Raw genomic sequence first — 22,021 nt, 5'->3', positions numbered from 1 at the left:
TGTAGATATAGGAAAACAGCCTACTTATTTATTTACTGCATGAGCGGGTAAACGAACTCACTACCCAACTGGTTGTTTAGTGGTTTCCGTAACACATAGACTTATACAATGGGAACGCCGCGCTTTGAGATACGAAATGTATTTTTTAAGTCTGAAATGTATCTTGATGTATTTTGTAATGTTGACTGTCTCACTCTTCAAACCGAAACATGATTACTTCATGGTAGAAATAGACAAGAAAAGAGACGGGCAAGTGATATGCGAGCGGGCTTACAGAACACAGGTAATTATGAACATTTAGATTTTTGTCGGTTTGATTTTAATCACACGATTCATTCGTCGCGAAAGTTGTTCGTGAGCATATATTTTACACGAATTTCATAGAAAAAATGGTTAGATTGTGATATTTGAACAAAGGCACAATTGCATTGCTCGGCAGAAGTACATCGGCCGTCTTATCTTCTAGGTCACGAAGACTTAATTTATTAATAAACAGACATTGCCTTAAAACTTATACAACTCCCATAGCTCGTTTCATTACACATTTTGTACATACATATATGAACATACACGTTCGTACTTTATCACAAACAATCTCGTTATTAAAGTTCCACCAGATGTTAAAACAGTTTTCTACAACTAAATTCAACTGAAAATATTTTATTAAAAACTAGCTGACCCGGCAGACTTCGTAGTGCCTCAATCGATAAATAAAATACCTAAGCTTTTGTATAAATTAAACTTAAAACAAACAAAAGGAATCCGTCCGACGGGGAACACATCAAAGGAAAAACAAAATTGTTATTTTTATTTAATTCCGAGCATTTTCATATCTATCTACCTTTTAAACCTTCTCTGGACTTCCACAAATGATTCAAGACCACAATTAGACAAATCGGTCCAGCCGTTCTCGAGTATTAGCGAGACTAACGAACAGTAATTTATTTTTATATTTAGAGAAGATTAAAAATAAAAATATGTTTGTATTTAAAATCATTTATTTTTAATATCTTTTTTAACATTCAATTGACAAGACATAAGATCGTCTACGCTTCAATATACTCATTTTCTTTTTGTTTTTCTCTATAAGAGCTTAAAACATTAGGGAATAAAGCGATGTCATCAAAAGTGTAGAATGCTGTTTTAGCTAAACTTTACGAAAGACGAAGACATTTTCTAAAGAAGATCAATAAAACCATCTGTTCCGGAGGCAATCATCTGTATAGCTTAGAAACTCTTACAGCAATTATAATACTCCTACGTACCTACTAAAATGTTAGGGAAAAGGTGTGAACTACGCTTCATATTTCTCAATGTTGTATTGTTGTTTTTCTCGATTTTTTTTATTACTACTGATAGGCATGTTCCAAAGAACTGTGTACGAATTATTAAAAAAAATGTGAATGGAAAATTTGTAACACGTTTTACTTTATCAAGTTGCTTCAAGAAAAACTGAGAAAGCAATATAAAAAACACCTCATTGTCAAACCGATGACTCGGTCTTACCGAGATGCTCATAATACTTGTGGTTAAGCTACGAAAAAACGCTTGGGTATAAGCAGAGAGAGACCGATAAGAAATGATGCGACGTTATTACGAACACGTGGTTAATACGTTGAACGTTACATCTCTCGGAATAATATTACAAAACAAAACGAATGTTTTAATGTATGTGAACGTGATCTTACTTCTAATAACAGTATAACAGTATTTATTAGATTAATGCGCTTTACAAAAAAAATACATGAGACTTTTACATCATACTTAACAATTATTTGCTAATATGTACGAGACTACTAAGCTACATTTTATTACTGGTGGTAAGACGTGTTGTGAGTCCGCACAGGTAGGTACCACCACCCTGCCTATTTCTGCCGTGAAGCAGTAATGCGTTTCGGTTTGAAGGGTGGGGCAGCCGTTGTAACTATACTGAGATCTTAGAACTCATATCTCAAGGTGGGTGGTGCATTTACGTCGTAGATGTCTATGGGCTCCGGTAACCACTTAACACCAAATGGGCTGTGAACTCGTCCACACACATAAGCAATAAAAAAATAAAAGAATTTATTTGAACACAGAATAGTATTCAGTTCCTTAAAATCCTCCATAAAAAATCCGTTTAAATTCTCTCTTATGTACAAATTACTATATTGTGAGCAATAACATTTTGTACATATTTTGTAATAGTCAAAGTTCGCTCGTAAAGTATTAATCTTAGTCCTAAGCACCTGGGATTTATGTAAACTTACAACAATCGCTGCTAGCTTAAAATAAGCCTGCAAACACGTTATTGTCTGAATGTAAGTGTTTGGACAAGAAATGAATAGGCCATATCTCAGCTAAAGTACCGTAAAACATAAATATTCAACTTGTAAGCAAACATTTAATGTTACTGAGTTCTTACCCCAGCAGTATACTAGGCAACAGAACCGACCACTTCAAAACTTATAGACGAACTTTGCAGATTTGTCCCAATTTGTTAACGTACTCCAAAATTGGATCGAACTGCACGCAGAGTGCCGAGTCGCCGGAATCCTTCGGCTTATCATGTAACTCCCCTAAAGTTTAAATTGTTACCTGCGTAATCTACAGAGTTGAGTAACACTGACAATTAAAAAAATCCCGCCTGACAATTAAGCCGATGTGTATTTGTTTCGGGAATACTATCTATCTATACTAATATATAAATCTACAGGGGTTTGTAAGGATGTTCTGCTATAACTACTGAACCATGCATCCGATTGACTTGAAGCTTGGTATCCATGTAGAAAATACATGTACTTAATGGATAGGCTAATATTGATATGAGTGTTGGACTCCCTAATAATAATGACAATAAATAATAATGTTAATTTTAAAAACCCAGCGAAGCGGGCTTTTTTTATTCCTATGCTGATAGCCTTGAGAAGCTATTTCAGCTTCACCCTAACGTTTGTAGGTGAGCTCACGGGGCTCAAACCGGAGAGTTGCTAACACTGACCCTAGCAAGAGCAGTGCTTCGCAGAATCTACCACCGGATCGGAAACGCGACCCACAGAAGATCCGGCGAGAAACTCAGTGGGCTGTGTCTATGGGTTAATTTGCTCGTCGAACCCGTCGCTCGCGGGACGGTGGACGGTGACCGGTGCTTGTGGTGCACTGTTAATGGATCAGGAGGATCCGTAATGACGTGCTTTAGGCGACGTCGACGGTTTACCATTCGGTCTACAGGGTCGGGCATGTAGTTTCCAGCGGCCACGACAAGAGGGTTCTCATGTCGTCGAAGCGGGCGAGTACAGATAGTATTATATAAAAACTTCAGCTCAACAGTGAAACCGATACTTTTTTATGAGCTTTATACTATCTGCAATCAGTACTCAAACTATAAGCAGGTGAGAAGAAAATACTATGCATTGCAGTGGCCCTTATCCAATGACCAGAGTCTCTTTGTTTAGCAAGATTCAAATCATCCAGATTTAAAATATGTATTTGTTCTTTTTAAGCCCTTAGAAGTGGGCTAAAAAACTTCGAGCAACCAATACATATTATGAAATATTTTAGTTTGTTTATAAAGATATTTTACCCAGCTTTATGGAGCATCTTGTTCTCACAATGCACTCCGTGTGTAAAAGATAAAAAACTCGACCACTTTCATTCAAACTCTGTTTCAACTCGGCCATGGACTTCAGCAATGCCAGGGGCAGAGCCAAGCCGCTGCCTACCGCTAAACTGCTAATCTGCGTAACGCAGATATACTGATAATCGACCTCAAACATTTTAACCGATTTCAAGTAAAAGGAAGAAATCTTTAAAGTTTGCGTTCTTTTTAAGTTTTAATATTGTACCAAACCACACGAATAAGTACCTAGTCAGGTCATAAATTCTGTCACATTTTTAATGTAAAATAATTGAAACAAGTTTATTCATTATGTAACCATTCATATACCTAAATGAACTTAACAAAACATAGATTCTTATGACACCAAAGTTTATTCAAAATGACCTCCGTGATTTTGAATACAGGCCTTCAATCTGCGCGGCCAGTCGTCTATCGCAGCACGAACGAGGTCCATGTCAATATCGGCGGCTGCCTTAATCAAGGATGTCTTGAGTGACTCCAAATTGGGATGAGGCTTTGAGCACGCCTTTTCCTCCAAGTGTTGCCATATCTTGTAATCTAACGGATTCAAATCTGAACTGGAGGAGGGTCAGTCTTCGTGCCGGATGAAGTCGATTTCACGCGCCGCCAGCCAGTCTTGTGTGCTCTTCGCTCTATGAGCTGGCGCCGAATCTTGTTGCAATACCCAGTGCCTGTTATTGAACATGGTATGAGAAACAGGTTCCACAAGGTGACTGTATTTTGATACACAACTGCATTCGTTTTTACACCTTTCTCACAAAAATGTACCTCTGTTAAGCCCCAATAAGAAACTCCCAACCATACCATGAGCGAGGATGGAAAATGACCTCGTTGGACACCCGGAATACGGTTGCTCGCTTCTTCACTACTGTGTGCGTACACTTTATCATTTTGTTTGTTGTGGCTCTCTTCTACGGTAAAAATTTTTTCATCCGAAAAAAGAATTTCCCGATATTTTTTCCCGCGTACCGCTTCAACAAAGCGCGGGATCTCTTCAGTCTCAGGTCCATTAGACGAGCATTCAAACGATGTCCTGTTTTTCTTCGATATGCCCGAAGCCCTAAGTCTTCATTTAACACCCTTTTCACCGTGGTTCTGCTTAACCCCATCTGAAGGGCCAACAGTTTCTGCTTACGTTTGGGATTTCTTTGAATTCGCGCCTTCACAGCTTTTATCACTGCTGGAGTCCTAACAGACCGAGGGCGACCACTTCTTGACCTGTCATCTACACTAGAGTCTTCATTGTATCGTTTGATGGTACGATAAACGAATCTTTTGGTTATATTAAAATTTTTCAGTATGTTAAAAATTTGAATTGGCGCGTAACCGCAACGATGCAACGCAATAACTGCAACACGGTCTTCTTTAAGCGTCCACTCCATATTTAAAAATGAGTAAAATTCTAAAAGTATATGACGGCGTTAACGATATTTATGTTATATAGCACGTGCAATAGGAGTGACTCACACAAGCCAGGTGCGCCGGCCGTGTCGTTCCACTCGTAAACAACAGCTGCAAACAGAAGTGACTCATAAGCCAGCTGCGCCGGCTAGTATAAAAAGGCGGAACGTGCCTTGAAATGAACATTCGTTCGACTGCGTTTGCCCGGTGCACTTACTACGTTGTTACGTTGTGTGATTCAGTGACTGTTGTACGTACTGGTTAAAGATTGGATAAGTGAAAGTGAATTAAGTTATCATATTGTTGATTAAATCAGGAATCAAAAAGTGACCTCCTTTTACTTGGTGTTTAACAAAATAATGTCTACCCTCAAGCTTACATCAGAAGTGAGATCAGGACTCTACTCTCACTGGCGTGACGTGTTTGAACATGTTCGAAGTACAGCAAAAAAAACATGATGCAGATCAGAATACTAGTAGTGGTACGCCACAAGAGCGTGAATGCAGCATACGTAAGTCGTGTAATAACGTCTCTGTTACCTCGATGGAAGATCTGAGCCACGAAGAAATCGTCACATCTTACGTTCTGGCTCATGTTGCCCAGTTTGACTGTCGACGTCATCACATGGCGTTTACTAACGGAAATACAACACGTAACAAGCTATTGCAAGAAATTAAGGCAAGTGCAAATCTCAAGTGAAACTTCGATCGCAATAATGGATCTGTCATGACGAGTGGGTAGTTCCGACACGAATCGTTTTTAAGCCAATGACTACTGCTAGAGTTACATGGCACTAGTACAGTAAACCAGGACATGAGACTGTGAATTGTCGCTGAAATTTTAGAATCTACTCGATTCAATACCAATAACACTACACGTTCGATGACTTCGGGCTCCAGCAAGCAAGCAAACAAGAAAGCAAGCAAGTTTCCGTGGGGAAGAAAAATTGACACATCTGAAGTCGTCGTGACCTGTAAGATAAGACGTCCGGTGCGTTCGTGTCTGGCGATGCGGCGGTGTTCGGGTTCCGCTGGCGGATGCAGGTTTTTCCGGTGAAGTGCGTGCTTGTGCGTGCTTGACAAGTGTTCGCGGTTGGCTTCCTCAGTGTGGGAGTAACATCGTGTAAGAGAGGTGGAACCCGTAAAATTGTAGTTTGCGTGGTGGCTGGTAAGATTTGTTGCGGTAAGAAGTTTGCATGGTGGTAAAATGTCTTGTGAGTCTGCACAGGTAGCCGGAGGTGAGACTTCCGCGGTCGCGGCCCACCCAGTCCGCGAGAACCGGGCAGATCGCCTCGACGGTACGGAGGCCGGCTGACGGGTCCGCCAAACGACGAGACCACGCCTCCAGCACGGACTGCCGATATTGGAGCCCCCGCGCTCCGGCTGCACTTGCGCTAGGGCGCGCCGCCTCGTAGGAGACTGTGAGGTATCATTGAATAACTGCGATCGCGCGCTGCCGGCGTCGCAGCGCGGCGACGTTCTCGTGGGTAAGGACGTGGCACCAGACGGGTGCTCCGTATAGTGCCATCGACCACACGGGTACCATCACCCTGCCTATTTCTACCGTGAAGCAGTGGTGTATTTCGGTTTGAAGGGTGGGGCAGCGGTTGTAACTATACTGAGACCTTAGAACTTCTATCTCAAGGTGTGTGGTGCGTTTACGCTGTGGATGTCTATGGTAACCACTTAACACAAGGTGGGCTGTGAGCTCGTCCACACATTAATACGAAGAGCATAATCAAACGAAATTAGATACGAAGCTTAAAGGGCCGTTTAAAGTAGTTGAAGTATTGGATGGTGTCGATTTAATTTTGACTCTCACACATTCGCTTAAGGCTCGAGCTGCTACTTGCCTCACAAAAATACAGCCTGGTAAGATATCCTGGTCTACTATTAAAGAGATGCTGACAAAATTATCTAATGATGCAAGACCACTTTGACCTGGTTATTAAATTTGAAATGGAAAGCAAAAAGGGACCAGCTGAAGCCGGTATCCGGCTATGGCAACTTATAAAGAAGATTGCCGACGCTAATGTGCCAGAACAAATAGCCACCGGATTTGTTATATCAATACTGTCGCAGTGTGATGAAAGAATCCGTCGGGAATTGAACTCTGTCGTTATTACCACAAAAAATCGTCTATTTCACACATTACGTGGCTTTACCCTCAAAAGAAAAAACGAAGATCCTGATAAAGAACCAAAACGCTCTCGAAGTTTTTTTCCGTGGAAGCTGCCATTTCTGCGGAAAACCTGGGCATCGTGCCGAAGGGTGTTGCGACAGATACTGCTCTCAAACTTTTTTCGATATTCCAGCAAAACCTGAACAACCTCCTCATCCGTGGGCGCCCGGCTCTCGCCTGCAAGTCAGCTGTTACGTGTGCGGTGATGCGAGTCATGTAGCTTCTGGGTGTTCCATGCGCTACAAGAAGAAAAACGACACTGCTCCAGGTGCTGTGGCAGGTGCAACCAGAGACGTCAACGTGTGTTCCAGAGCTTCAGTGTGTTACAGATAAGTGGTTTTGGCTTCCCCTTTATGTTCCATTCAGGGTCAGAATGTAGTCTTATAAAACAAAGTCATAGTAATTTATTCAATGGTAAGCGGTTTCATGAACAAGTCACTCTTTGATCTGAAAGTAACTTAGACCAATCATGATGGTAAGAGCACTTAGGGGATATTCAACTCACCCTTAATAGTGCACGTTGTCGAGTAACAGGGTTTACTCCAATAGAATAGACGTTTGCCGTTCAGGGTAGTTCACTTGAAATATCTTAAAGTTTCAACAGAGTGATAATCCCTCTAGATTAGATCTTGATTTAGCACGGTCGAAGACCGGCGAAAACATAAAAAAAGGGCACAAACAGAAGCTTGGTTTAGTCGAGGCAAAGCTAAAGTCAACCTCTTTTCCGCTGGGGATTTTGTTTTCGTAAGTTGACCGAAAATGTAAAGGTCCCTTCAACATTACTGCAGTTTTGGAAAACGATAGGTATAAATTGAGACATGTAAATAGTTCTAATAGAGTGTACAAATTTCCCCATGAAAACTTAGTGAAATACCTCGAGGCCCGTCAGGCCTACTAGAAATTTCTGAAAATTATAGTGACGATGACGTGACGGCGTACACAGATGGGTTAATTAATCTTGTTCATGAAACTGATCTTAATGATGACGACTCTATCACTGACAATAGAAGCGACATTTTTGTCCGCAAATAGCGATACAGCAAACATAGTCTGTGGGTAGTGATACAATGTCTGTAAGCTCAGGCACCTCAGGTGCAGGTGTTGGAAATGTAGAAAACGATGGTCGGTCTCGCACTATTTCTGAAGAAATTCCGTATAAATGTTCTGGTTTAAGAAATGTTTTAACAAAAGCTACCGTACATGCAGATTAAAAAAAAAAGAAGAAAAAAAAAGAGAATTGTATGTGGCTAGAGAGATGTTAATCCGGACTAGCAAAAAAAAAAAAGAAAAAAAAAAAAAAAAAAAAGTGTGAAGTCATTGAAGGGTCTGTCCGGTCCAATGGCTTGGCTATAGGGATTTTCATCCAGATTAGCCACAACAATTAGCTACAGGGATTGCGATTCGGTCTAGCATTATCCGGTCCAGTTCGAAAAACTGAAGGGATAACAATTCCGGTCTAAGTTAAAAGGGACATACTTACATACCTGAAGAGTTTTAAATGAACTGGCCCAGGTATGTAAGCAGTCTGAAGGTTATTTATAGCCAGTATAGGATTTTCTGAAGAATTATGCGAACCGAACCGTACTAGATTGTTAATATCATAGACCACGTTTTAAGTTGCATCCGTTAATGTCAGGATGAACGAACATGTTTGTTGTTCACAGACATACCATAAGAATGCGCGCACGAGGACGAGCGCACGTCAGCATGGCCGTGACGGCGTTAACGATATTTATGTTATATAGCACGTGCAATAGGAGTGACTCACACAAGCCAGGTGCGCCGGCCGTGTCGTTCCACTCGTAAACAACAGCTGCAAACAGAAGTGACTCATAAGCCAGCTGCGCCGGCTAGTATAAAAAGGCGGAACGTGCCTTGAAATGAACATTCGTTCGACTGCGTTTGCCCGGTGCACTTACTACGTTGTTACGTTGTGTGATTCAGTGACTGTTGTACGTACTGGTTAAAGATTGGATAAGTGAAAGTGAATTAAGTTATCATATTGTTGATTAAATCAGGAATCAAAAAGTGACCTCCTTTTACTTGGTGTTTAACAAAATAATGTCTACCCTCAAGCTTACATATACATTTTTATTTTCATGAACTATTCGAAATTCGAATTCAATAAACTTTTTTGTGGCCAGCATTCTAAAAGAAAAGTTTTTACTGTGTGACAATACTTATGACCTGACGTATAGGACGTATTCAGAAAATTTAATATAAATAAAAAGAAGTAAAATTAAATCCTAATTGTTTTTAATTGTGTTCGATCCCTATAAAGCGCTATGAAATAATTTATTGAGATTAGTGATTAGAGATTGAGTTTGTTTAGATGCAGAAATAATTAACAGTATATTGATTGCTCGTAAAAACCGATAAATATTTTCGGGGTATGTAATTTATTCCAACATAATAAACTACACATCGTGGTTCCAGGTTGTGTGCCACTTTTCCCGGATTGACTTTTTGTTATCACTTTTAATTTGCATTGTATTAGAAAAAATCATTTGTTTACACGATGGGTAGGTACGTACTAGCGCCCTTCCTTACTTCTGCCACGAAGCGGTTATGCCTCCATTTTGAAGTGGATCAGCCATTCTAAAATACAATTAAGACGACATCATATCTCAAGGTAGTGTGGTGGTGGTGTGTCTATATATATTACGTGATGTCTATAGACTTCAGTGGCTACTTAATATCAGGTTTGACAAATGAGCTATTCTACTCGTCTATTGCATAAATAAAGTGTTTGCGTATTCGCTAATTTACGTGTAAAATAAATTTATAATTTGAACTTCGCAAAACAGATTATCAAATACAGGAGAGATTACCGAAAATTCAATTTTAAACCTTTTAATTGAAGCTCTTCGCAATTGAAGTTAAGACCTAGACTGTTTATACAGTTAAACGGTTTCTTCATAAGGGCCACTCTAAATATTCATTAACAAATAAATTCGAACTCAAAGAAAACAAAATTCGTTTTCAATAACAAATTTATATACTGTAACAATGATTTATTATGAACCTAGTAAGATTTTGATTTGAAGAAGTTTCGATTATAATCACTACAAAACGTAATCATAATTTGATTACCTACTTGTACATAAGATATGCATAAATTAATTCAAATGATTGAACTTCTACTTCTCGTTTCAATTTGACCATAAATTGTTTGAGGCACGTTTGATGTATGCACGGCGTAAAGTAGGCATTAGAAAGATAATGAACTGGTTTTAAAATTTAATATCTAATCGATAGATTAGGATCCGATGCGTATCACAAAAAACTTCGCCGCCTCCGTTGGGAGAGTTCAATTAACGTAAGCCGCATACATAGTTTCACATCGACGCAAGTGTAATGGCTCCATCAATGAAATGAGCACTTGAGTAAGCATCGTGGCTATTTCACGCGTTTTGCGAACTCATTACAGCTAATTGAGGAATCCACCCAATTCGTTACGTCTATCCAATACCGTACTGTCTGAAGTTAATGAAAGTTCGGAGAAACGACGATAAATAAGGTCGCAATCGAGATAGACTCGTTCAGTACCATATTGCTCGAGTGAGTGTGAATAATTTGAAGGCAATAACGTCGAATATTGAACGTAATTAATTGTCAACATTCCTGGAGTTTTGAAAGAAAATGGAACTTCATTTTAGTTTTCAGTGTTCACGACGTAGAGTCTAGGATTTTGCTTTGTTATTATTGAGACGGACAAAGAAGGTCACAGTCCAACGGGTATTAAATGGATATTGGACCTCATGAACACCACCGTTGATACCTATATAAATTTCTATTCTCTCGTATTGCAAAATATCCGAAATTCCCTTCAAACTATAACGCCTGAATCTTTTGCGTTAAGAAAGTTTTTTCCGAAGATCTACAGACTGATGTCGCAAACAAAACTACCCGCCAATAATGACTTAAACATTTAAGTGTCGATCTCTTACTTTCGGAGGATCTTAATGTTAGCAGTCTGTCTTTAATGTTGTCTTGATTTGAGTAAGGGTTTTCACATTCTAGCGTCCATGAGTACTGGTAAAAAATGGTAATATTATATACACTAGACAAAATCGGACTTGCCTCCCCTAGTCAAAATATTGTAATACAATCAAAGCACGCGGACCGCCAATGACCTGATGAATCGAGAATTCCTAATAAATAAAAATACACACGCTTGATCGTGTCAGTTCGGAAATCTACCTCTACATCTGTTTACAATATGACCTGACATTTTCGTATCGGCAAAACCAATTGATCAATAAGTTCAGATAACTCAATACTTATCAAATTCATCAGACACCATGTCAGTGGGAACACGTTTTTGGGTCGATCGCTCAATGTCTCTCTCATTTGTATTACGTAACGGATAATCATACGTAATTTTCTTGTTTCGTGAGGAAAAATTAAATAAGAAGCATAATTTTCTGAGTTCAAACGCTTATTATTTACTAGCGACCCGCCCTCGCTTCGCTTCGGAAACATTAAAACACACATGAAACCAAAAAAATAAATTATTTTTTTTTTTTTTTAAATGTAGCCTATGTTCATCAGGGACAATGTCGGCTTCTAATGGAAAAATACTTTTTCAAATCGGTCCAGTAGTTTCGGAGCCTATTCGAAACAAACAAACAAACAAATCTTTCCTCTTTATAATATTATATTATTTATGAATAACTTTCTTTACATAAAGACATTTATTTCTTTCATTTGTTTTTTTTTTCTTTTATCATAATCAATTCAATGTCGTTTATACGGAATCATAAAATACTTGCGTTCTTGATTGAGTCTTTCCGAATCAGCGACTTATTAGTAATTTTGATTGTTATTACGCATCAAATCTTAAAGTATGAGTGAAGCGTATGCGGAACTTCATTTTTATGCGTGATTTACTATAGCTAGTTGACTGAAAGAGATTTCTATCAGCGGTATGAGCACCTATTATTATACTAAACCACATTTGTGTTTGTCACTGTACCTATCTATTGTTACACATCAACAATGACAAAGCATCTAAATATTTTTCAATGTTAATGTAACATGTGATTTCACAAATAAAATTAACAACAGCGTTGCTTATTTTTATGATAAAATCCATATCATTTAACGGTCACACCTGATCACGTTATCCCTTATTACGAATCACCCCTACGCCTATACAAAGCACAATAAAATACGTAATGTCCTCGTTTCACACAGAGATATATTTTTCGACGTGAATAATCCGTTCATCGTTTCATATTTCCGTACTTCCCCATATTATGAAGTAGAAATATTAAGCAATGTCAAACTTTCTACCCGTGATATATAGATACATAGATACCCTATTTTATCCACACATGTTCAAGTTTGACTATATTAAATTCTGAGTAAATCGCAAACATGTCCTGGAATCTCGAGATACTTCAAAATATCCCCAATAGAGATGTTCGCTTTCTTCTTTGTTTATGTTCTATGTTTGTTAACATTGTTCTTTAATTGGTGTAAAATGAGTTAGTTTATTTTAGAACGAAGTTCCTTGTGGGACGATGCGGAGGGATACCCTAACCGGGAAAAAACATCCGTAACGTAAGATTTTTATTAGTAATGCATACAGTGTACGATTTAACTTTGTAATAACGTACAAATTAGTAATGCACACAGTGTACGACTCAACTTTATAATAACGTACAAATTAAGCGCCTTATTCACGATCCATCTTGCTGTACGTCCCGCCAAGGCCATGCACGATGCACGATGCATTTAGCGCTTTATTCACGATCCATCACGGCTGTACGTCAGCTCAAGGCCGCGGTGCTGGATGTATCAAGCGCGAACAGAATAAATCGAACGAATTAAATGAGGGTTTTAATTTATTTAAAATGCCAGCTGTTTTATCAAAACGCCAAAAATGGGAGTCCTTCTGATGTTGTCAGCAGCAGCAGAAGAGAGGCAAAAAATAGCAAGAGGTTTTGGATGATTTTTTTAAACGTGCAGAGTATACTCAATAATTAATATCATTTTTTACGCACGCTATCAATCCTTGCAGCTTCCCCTAAAATGGGCCTAATAAATTGTAATACGTTTATTATTTTTTGTTTATTCATATAGTCTGCGCTTGAGACATTCCACAAACATGTGGAACTTATATCTTTCAATAAATCTTGAAAGTGTTTCACGATCCATTTTGACGTGCAGTCTCCTCTCGAAACAAGCTACAAATGTTAAATCTGCTGTACAGCAAGTCTATACACGATCAAGCACGCACGACGCAGGACCGCTCTGACGTACGTCAGCGTTATTCACTGTCTATCTGCACGACGCTCATGGTGGTGGGGGCACTCACTGGACGCAAAATCGGTCGTGCAAATCCAGCAAACAATTAATAATAATTATCGACGTACGTCAAGCCTATTCATGATCCTTTTGCATCGTGCTTCGTGCATGGCCTTGGCGGGACGTACAGCAAGATGGATCGTGAGTAAGGCGCTTTAGTAATGCACACAGTGTACGACTCAACTTTGTAATAACGTACAAAAAATAACATATTTTTTTATCATTAATTGAGCACGATCTCAGAGCGTTCGTTTGCGCAATACACTAACTCTTATGCAAACAACCGTGAATGAAGTGTACCACAATAAGTTCGCACGTTACCGAATGACCGTGGATTGTTTCGAAACCTCCAGTTTTATTTTCTTTATACCTCGAATAGAACTTAAGACAGACTTAACAGCCTTTAACAGAGTCTAACAGAGTTTAATGTTATCCTCCTTGGTATTAGAAAATATAATTTCCTTTTTTCATAATATTTCGTTTCCATCTGTGCAACACGCAACGCTCAGATCATATCTATTAATTTAAACTAGTAAGTCGTATATATTATAAACAAATTAAACTTTGCTCGTATAAATCGATAACTTTGTTTATTTCCGATGCAATTTCCAGTTTTCAAAGTAGAAATTATAGTACGGCCACAAAGCAAAATTTTAACTAGTTTTTGTATTACTTTTACTGCGCTTTTCATAAACAGGAAAACTCCAGTTCTCCTATTATAGTAAGTTTTTATTTGATATGTATTTATATACGAACCAATTTATTATATTTTATTGGCACAAATAGGCCGACGTGTCCTACTCTCATACGTAGATATACAACAGTATGACGGGGGTGGACCTTACACAAAGTGGAGCGATTACGAAGACTAAATCTAAGCATATAAATAAAATTAGAGTGTCTGTTTGCAATATTAAAATAACCGCTTTTTACTACATGCATATGAATATACAATGTATACGGTACATACAGCAAAATAACATTTTTTACAATTTTTGTCTGTATGTCTGTCTGTTTGTTCCGGCTGATCTCTGGAACGGCTGGACCGATTTTAACGGGACTTTCACTGATAGGTAGCTGATGATATAAGGAGTAACTTAGGCTACTAGTTTTTTTTAGTATAGTTTCGCCTCGAGGCGTCATCTGCAGTACGATAATAACCGCGGGTAGCATCGCGGGACTCCGCTATCAATAATAAAATTTAATGTTTCCGAAGCAAAGCGAAGGCGGGTTGCTAGTGTTAAATAAAAATTTTAGTTTTTTCGAAAAATGTGGGTAGAATATGTCAAACATTGACTTGGGCGTGTTAAATACATACTTAATGTAAATTAGAACAAACGTGTTAATACTAAAACTTCTGCTACTAAGATTATTAATTGACATAGTTAAATTATGATTGCTAGTGGGTGGAAATGGATCTACAGAATCGTTTTACAAATCAAAAATTGTCAATATTGAAGACAATAGGCAAAGGAACTTACGGGTATGTGTACAATAAATCTTTAAAAACATTTTAAACAAATACAAATTACGATCGTATACATCGACCTTTGCCAGGAAAGTAGTATATAAATAAATGAAATAACTGGCGTGATCAGATACGGATGCGTATGAGGTATTGTTAAAATTCTTAGAACTTTCCCGAGGGACGCTATTTATTTTATTTTTGAAAAGCTATAATTGTTCATTTAATGCTTAAACTATTTAACAATTTGTTTTCAGAAATGTGTACTTGTGCGAGAATCATGAAAACCATTTATTAACTATTGTAAAAGATATTCAACTGAACGTCAAAATACAACAACATGAACAGGTAATGTAATAGAATTGGAAATGATGAATAGAAGACACGTTTAACATTTAGGTACTAATCCATTACATATATAAAATGAAACCCGCAAAATTATAATTTGCGTAATTACTGGTGATAGGACCTCTTGAGTCCGCGCGGGTGGGTACCACCACCCTGCCTATTTCTGCCGTGAAGCAGTAATGCGTTTCGGTTTGAAGGGTGGGGCAGCCGTTGTAACTATACTTGAGGCTTTAGAACTTATATCTCAAGATGGGTGGGGCATTTACGTTGTGGATGTCTATGGGCTCCAGTAACCATTTAACACCAGGTGGGCTGTGAGCTCGTCCACCCATCTAAGCAATAAAAAAAAATGTAACCTTAGAATTTAACTGAGAGAAATATTATATTAGATTCGTTAGCCTTTTTAAACGATTTTTTAAATGCCATTAGACAGCATATGGCACAGCTTAGCTGTCTTTAAATACGTACGTACATCCATTGAAATTCACAGGATATCGCAAACGAAGTTAGAATTTTATCTACTATGAAACATCCCAACATCATTAGTTTCTACCAGTGCTTCTACGCCGAAGATTACGTAATGATATCAATGGAATACGCAACTTGTGGAAATTTAGCTGAATTCATGTACCTTCGGTGCCCGCAAGTCATCAAACAAGAGGTATTTATTACCTGTATAAGTATCACAAGTACTTAAAATTGCCTAGATCTTTGTTAATCTAGCAGCAATACTCTTAATTAAAAAGTAATTAATTAATAAAAGTTGAAAACCCCTCATCACTGGTTCAAACAAAAAACCCCAAACTCCGAAGAACGACTGCTATAACTGTAATTAATGCACATTATCGTGTTACAGGAAATTCTGTTCTACTTTTGCCAAATACTCTTAGGCGTAAGCTACATTCACAATTTGGACATAATTCACCGAGATTTGAAAGCAGAAAATATCTTACTGACTGGAAAATATGGTATAATAGTTAAAATAGGCGATTTTGGAATTTCGAAAATGTTAGCAAGGTAATTAATTGCTTAATTCTTGATGTAAAAAAAAAACAACAGTTTCAAAATGGTGGACAATAATAAAAAAATTAATTTCACGAATTATTAAGTTTGAATAACTAAAAAACGCGCTTCATTAGAAAGCCTATCATTTTTATTCTTCTGATCAGAATACTAAGTGATAAAACTATGTATTGTATTGTGATTGGTCCTTGATAGCTGTGAAAGTTAACGAAGCGTCTTCAAGTTGTTGAAAATTAAGTTGAAAGATTCGATTACATAGAAAACAGATCAAACTAATAAAAACGTGAAAGGGAATGAAATATGGATCACGTTCAAAAACATTAGAATTAAGTACATCACTACAGCTTATTGATGGTAATTTTAGTGCCAAGAAGACTTCAACGGTCATCGGAACACCTTACTACTTGGCGCCGGAACTATGCGAAGGTCAACCTTATGACACGAAAAGCGACATTTGGGCGCTCGGCTGTTTGCTTTACGAAATGTGTACACATAAACGTGCTTTTGAATCGGAGGTACTGCAACTATTTTCAATTATAGCATCGAAAACATAGTCTATTTGTATTTTTAGAGATGCTTAGTGAGCAAATCCTCGAATTCCAATTTCAAAAATAACACCACAATTACTGTTTTTTTTTATTTATTGCTTAGATAGGTGGACGAGCTAACGACCCACCTAATGTTCAGTGGTTATTTAGTGATTAACGGAACCCATAGATATCTACAACGTAAATGCGGCTACCCACCTGGAGATATGAGTTCTAAGGTCTCAGTATCCACAGATTCGGTAGAATCTGGCGCCAAGTTCCGTTCAAAAATCCCGTTGTAAACGGAGCGCCAGACTACCGACTGTGTTTACTGTAAGCAGAACGGTTTTTTGAGGTAGTTATAACGGCTGCCCCACCTTTCAAACCGAAACGCATTACTGCTTGCTTCACGGCAGAAATATACAGGGCGATGGTACCTACACGTGCGGACTCACAAAACGTCTTACCGTCAGTAAAAAAAATACATCTCTTATTTCCAGACTCTCGTTGGTCTAGTCAAAGCAATTACAAGTGGTAGCGTCCACCCTATCGACTTGTTTTTATACGACAGAGGGATGCAAGACCTTATTGATTCGATGCTGTCAATATTGCCAAACAAAAGGCCGACCATCAAAGAAGTTATGGGAAAAGAAATCATTTTACCCGTTATTTACACGGTTTATTTGGACGCGGGTGACGACGATTTATTGATTTTGAAAGCTAAAGAATTTATGTGATAGTTTAATGTTAAGGACAAAATGAAAAATTAATATATTATAAAGTAATTTTATTTGAAAAAAGAACGTGGCATAGTTAATATAAAGGAATGAATGTCTTTAATCAACTTTCGCCATGATTGAAACTGTATTGTATCTGTTCTTTTGAAGACTTGTGTAGTATCTGTCTTCTTAGCAAAATTTAGTAGTTTCAAGTTTCCTTTCAGCTTAAAATATAAAAGTATAATAAAACTCTTTCATTTTTTTTATTCTCACAACGTAATGTATCTGCTCTTACAGCTAGTGAAATGCGCATATTTAAAGAATGTATTTTGTTGACTTAACTACTGTCCGTTTGCTTGATCCGTGTCCATTTCCTCATCTTCATCTTCTGAAATCACACAAAATATTATTAAATAGTGTCTATATTCTATAAACTTTTCTCTTCGAACCCCAACGGGCGATCATAGTGAGTGGTTACTATCGCTTACGGACAACAGCAATAGGGGTACAGTCAAGCTGCTTGCTACCTACCGCTCAGTACTATTATACCTCATATGAAGAAAGACATGTCATTGCAGTCGGAACGCACTAGGGAGGGGAGATCATTCTAGAAATGTCTGGTACATAGCAGAAATAATTTCTGAAAACGCATTATGTATGAAACAAAACCAAAAATAACGTATTTGACATAATTCCAATTATTCATTCATCAAACAATTCGTGAAAGTAATCCCCGTGGAAAGTAAATTACACAAGAACAAAACTGCTTTTGTAGACCCACGAGTTCCAAACATAGTTTGATTAGCATTAGAATATTTTACTAATAAAATCAACTAAGGATTCCTCTTCTAGTTATATCACTTGTCCTTTGTTGTTTGATCAAATTAAACTCTATGAATGTTCTTTTTAATAAATAGTTCAATTTGATAAATAACACAATCTAATTTTGAAATTAAATGCAGTGTGGCTGTCTTGTTGAACTGCTGAAATGAAAAAAACTTTTGCTCTTTAATAATAACAAGACTATAGATGCAGTAATTGTGATTGATATATTTCTCTAATGTCCTCACCAACTTCGTTCCATCTTCGATCCGGACTGCGGTTAGTAAGGCCTAAAGAGATTGGTAAAATTTGAGTTTCAAACTTCTTTGTTTTATTTCATTAACTTTTTTTTTGTCAAATGTTATAAACATTTATAAAATATGATGTAAATGAAAAATGTCATTAAGATATATTAATAATACATATTATCAATTTGTGCCAGATATTTAGTAGAAAAATTTAATACAAATACCTCTTTAATAGCAATAACTAAAGTTAAAGCAATATATTGCTAGTCTTAACTTCATGATACAAAAGTATAAAAATCATACTTACGTTGACCATTTGTTTGTGTCACGGGCTGTAAAGGTTTTTGCCCTGGAATCTGACCAGACTGCAACATTCTTGTCAGACGTTCGACCTCCTGTAGGGATGATGCATTCTTGATTGCTTCTCGGATCTTATGAATTTCTTGAGGTGTAAGATCTGAAATAGATAATTAAAAAAAAGGGCTTGAATTGAATGAAACTCAAATTGAATTTGAATGTTTGAAGCAAAATTAAATCATCATGATCAGCCTGCAGATGTCCACCGATAACTTAAGATTTGTGAATGGCGACTGACGAAATGGATATGGAGAGCGTAAGGCTTAGTGGTATGCAATTAACTTTAATTAATATGATTTTTTTTTATTAAGCTGATATGATAAATGATTAAAAATTTTGTTAATAAAAAACTATCAACTTATTTGTGGTAATAATTGATTAGTGTTTCCAGTATTTATTAATGTATCTATTCAAATTAACAACAATAGCTTACTTGTAACTTTAGGATCAGGCATATTTCCACCAGGTACAAAGGTCTTTGCTTTTTTAGCAATCTCCCTCTGTATTTCTTTCCCTTTTCTACTCTTGAACAGTGCATTAGCTTCATCTCTCTCTTTTTGTTTAATCTTCCTGAAGTCTAATAATCTTAGCTCTGGCATTTTGAATGCCACATATGCCCTGCAATTACAATTACATGTGATATATAGACTAGAATATTTAAGCACTTAACTAATAATTTGTTTAAACACGCAAACCATATTGAGAAAGATAAAATAAAAGACTAAAGGTTACCAGAACTGAGGCACTGTAAACTATTACTGCTGAACAACTAGACATGTTGTAGCCAAACACCATGTAGTTAATTCGCAAAACAGGGATGGGGCAACAAAATCTTGAAATGCACCATGAATGAATATAGTAGTGATTCTTAGTAATATGAATGAACTCTACTCCAGTGAGTGGTCAGTGTGATGATAATAAAGAAATGTTGGGATCATCACAAACAATTCTAAATAGCACTGGAACATAATGCAGAATATGAAAAGAAAGAAAGTCTCTCCATAGATCCCTTAACAATCCATGGGAATAGGATTGTCGACAATCTGAATATCCTTTTCCAGTTCTAAATCAAATGAGCTTGGCTGGTATTTGTTGGGCCCAGCTCAGTGAGGGTAGTACTCCACAGGAGGCTTTTAAAATTATCAGTCTTTCTCTCTTTGTTGTATTCCTGATAGTCTCATACGGTTTGGTATTGAACAGTGTGGATTTCCACAAAACACTGGTACTACAAAACAGCCAAAGGTCTAAGCAATTGCCCAGAAATAGGCAAAATGTCCAGGATATAACAGTGTTAAATAAAAAACATTTACCAACCTATAATGGTTTTTGTTGGCTACTGGATTGTGCATGAGTGATAATGTTCGCAGCTTTGGTAATGTACTTAATGGATCCAAATCACCAAGTTCTGAGATATTGTTGTTTGTTAAAATCACAGACTCTAAATTTGGTATATAATGTTCCAAATTCTCTCCTATCCTCCTGAAAAAAAAACAATTATTATCTAAATCATACATGAGTTTCTTTAAAATATCTTGTAGTCAACTGAGTTTGAAAGTTAGCAAACTCACCAGGCTGAGCCCCATGAACTCACCAACCCATCCAGTGATAGTAGTAGCGCCTCAAAGCTACTAGCATCTATCTAGGCTACTAGCAAATGTAGCAATCTTACATATATGAGTATATTTATATTGAAGAGTCCTTAATACATATATTGTTGTTAGCTGTAACTGTAGGTCACAAATGTTGTGCACCTATATTACAAAACTAGACGTCTTCTATAATACAAGCAGCACTATGTGCAGAATAACTCTAAATCTGTATTGGAAGTTTCTTGGGTTTTTGGTTTTAAATATTCTCTATCTAAAATGCCCTATTCTAACAAGATAAAACAGTTTAATCTCTTATAAGTTACATGGAAGACAAGCATTGGTGAATTTACACCTTTACTGCCAATAGGCTATAGGCTATTGAACAATAAGATATTTAACCAAGGAATGACATATTTAAATGTTGAATTGGTTGTTCGAATTTAACATTTAGGTAGTATGTTTTTTTGTTTATTTCAGTAACATTCTGTAAAAAACTGGGCCAGTTTTCTTCTCACGTTAAACTCAAGTCTACTCGACCTGGTGGTTAACCCGTCATTAGCAACAAGTACATTTAAAAGGAACCAATGCCATATTTACTTACACGATCCTGTTATTATTCAATAGAATACATTTCAACCTTTTTAGCAGTGGAAAACCGTCAAGCTTTCTGATATCGTTGTCCGAGAAGTCTATCGTATCAAATTGATCGAGCGTAGCACCCAGATTTTCGATTTGTGGAATCTTATAACCTGAAACATTTTTAAGACAGGTAATTTCAAAACATCGTTGTAATTTCTTGTCAACTTTGGCGCATCTTTTGTATTTCTACCGTAAACAATCTATGAAAAATAACCTCTAAGATCCAGTTCTCGGTCCCTACAAGGATTCATATATTGCATTGAGTTTTGTATGAGCTCCGTTGTAAGTTTGACCATTTTTGCTATTTCTCGTAATTCGACACAAACACCTGAAATCAAAATTTTTAGTAGTGGGTGAACAACTGCACGCAACAGTTTTTTTTTAGGGATTTTATGACCTGGTAACTGAGACCTTTAAGTCATATCTTTTTATAATTTATATTCATATTTATATGAAAAGTGATATTATGGAGTGAAATGAAATGAAAATGATTAATTTGAGACATTAATCAACTGGGATGAAATTAAATGATATGAAATGAGATGATATGGGATGAAATATAATCTCTATAAAATGCTAAAAAAAAATCAGTGGACTTTTTGGAGGATCCCGAGAAGTTACGTCCAGCAGCTTTGTTTCATTTCCCACATTTGTGCACTTTCACAGTTAATAAACCACCATTATTACACATTTAAACCCGAAGAAACACTAAATATTACGGTTTTACATAACAATAAAACCGATATTATGTGCCGAGAAGGAAAACAT

General features: G+C 37.0%; 2 protein-coding genes and 1 long non-coding RNA gene across 4 annotated transcripts; 2 read left to right on the top strand and 1 right to left on the bottom strand.

Moving 5' to 3' along the window:
- Positions 1-5,102: 5,102 nt before the first annotated feature.
- Positions 5,103-8,433, top strand: LOC149500346 (uncharacterized). The gene is made up of 2 exons (XR_016324978.1): positions 5,103-6,891; positions 7,335-8,433. It is a non-coding gene; the product is annotated as an uncharacterized LOC149500346 (long non-coding RNA).
- A 6,364-nt stretch (positions 8,434-14,797) lies between these two features.
- Positions 14,798-19,386, top strand: LOC114249021 (serine/threonine-protein kinase Nek8). Its single transcript, XM_028182485.2, has 6 exons — positions 14,798-14,999; positions 15,239-15,329; positions 15,820-15,990; positions 16,186-16,346; positions 16,717-16,867; positions 17,380-19,386. The coding sequence occupies exons 1-6, from the start codon at positions 14,929-14,931 to the stop codon at positions 17,614-17,616; spliced, it is 882 nt and encodes a 293-aa protein (XP_028038286.2). The 5' UTR covers positions 14,798-14,928; the 3' UTR covers positions 17,617-19,386.
- Positions 17,652-21,610, bottom strand: U2A (small nuclear ribonucleoprotein polypeptide A'-like U2A). Of its 2 annotated transcripts, XM_028182458.2 has the most exons (7): positions 21,468-21,610; positions 21,216-21,363; positions 20,340-20,504; positions 19,459-19,643; positions 18,976-19,125; positions 18,669-18,710; positions 17,652-17,986 (listed from the first exon to the last, which is right to left on the bottom strand). In XM_028182458.2, exons 1-7 carry the CDS (start codon positions 21,547-21,549, stop codon positions 17,940-17,942), a joined length of 819 nt encoding a protein of 272 aa, XP_028038259.1. In that variant the 5' UTR covers positions 21,550-21,610; the 3' UTR covers positions 17,652-17,939. The 2 variants fall into 2 exon arrangements, with proteins under 2 accessions (XP_028038259.1, XP_028038261.1); XM_028182460.2 differs by lacking the exon at positions 18,669-18,710.
- Between the last annotated feature and the right edge of the window lie 411 nt (positions 21,611-22,021).

Source organism: Bombyx mandarina, chromosome 22 (assembly GCF_030267445.1).
Source record: "Bombyx mandarina strain Sakado chromosome 22, ASM3026744v2".
Lineage (NCBI taxonomy): Eukaryota > Metazoa > Arthropoda > Insecta > Lepidoptera > Bombycidae > Bombyx > Bombyx mandarina.
This window is presented reverse-complemented; position numbering and strand designations above follow the sequence as displayed.

Coding starts and splice junctions, on each gene's coding strand:
- LOC114249021 (XM_028182485.2), top strand. CDS start 14,929: ATGGATCTACAGAATCGTTTTACAAATCAAAAATTGTCAATATTGAAG. Junction 15,991..16,185: donor CGCAAGTCATCAAACAAGAG/GTATTTATTACC, acceptor ATCGTGTTACAG/GAAATTCTGTTCTACTTTTG. Junction 16,868..17,379: donor AACGTGCTTTTGAATCGGAG/GTACTGCAACTA, acceptor TCTTATTTCCAG/ACTCTCGTTGGTCTAGTCAA.
- U2A (XM_028182458.2), bottom strand. CDS start 21,549: ATGGTCAAACTTACAACGGAGCTCATACAAAACTCAATGCAATATATG. Junction 20,505..21,215: donor TTGAATAATAACAGGATCGT/GTAAGTAAATAT, acceptor TTTTTTTTTCAG/GAGGATAGGAGAGAATTTGG. Junction 19,644..20,339: donor GCCAACAAAAACCATTATAG/GTTGGTAAATGT, acceptor TTGTAATTGCAG/GGCATATGTGGCATTCAAAA.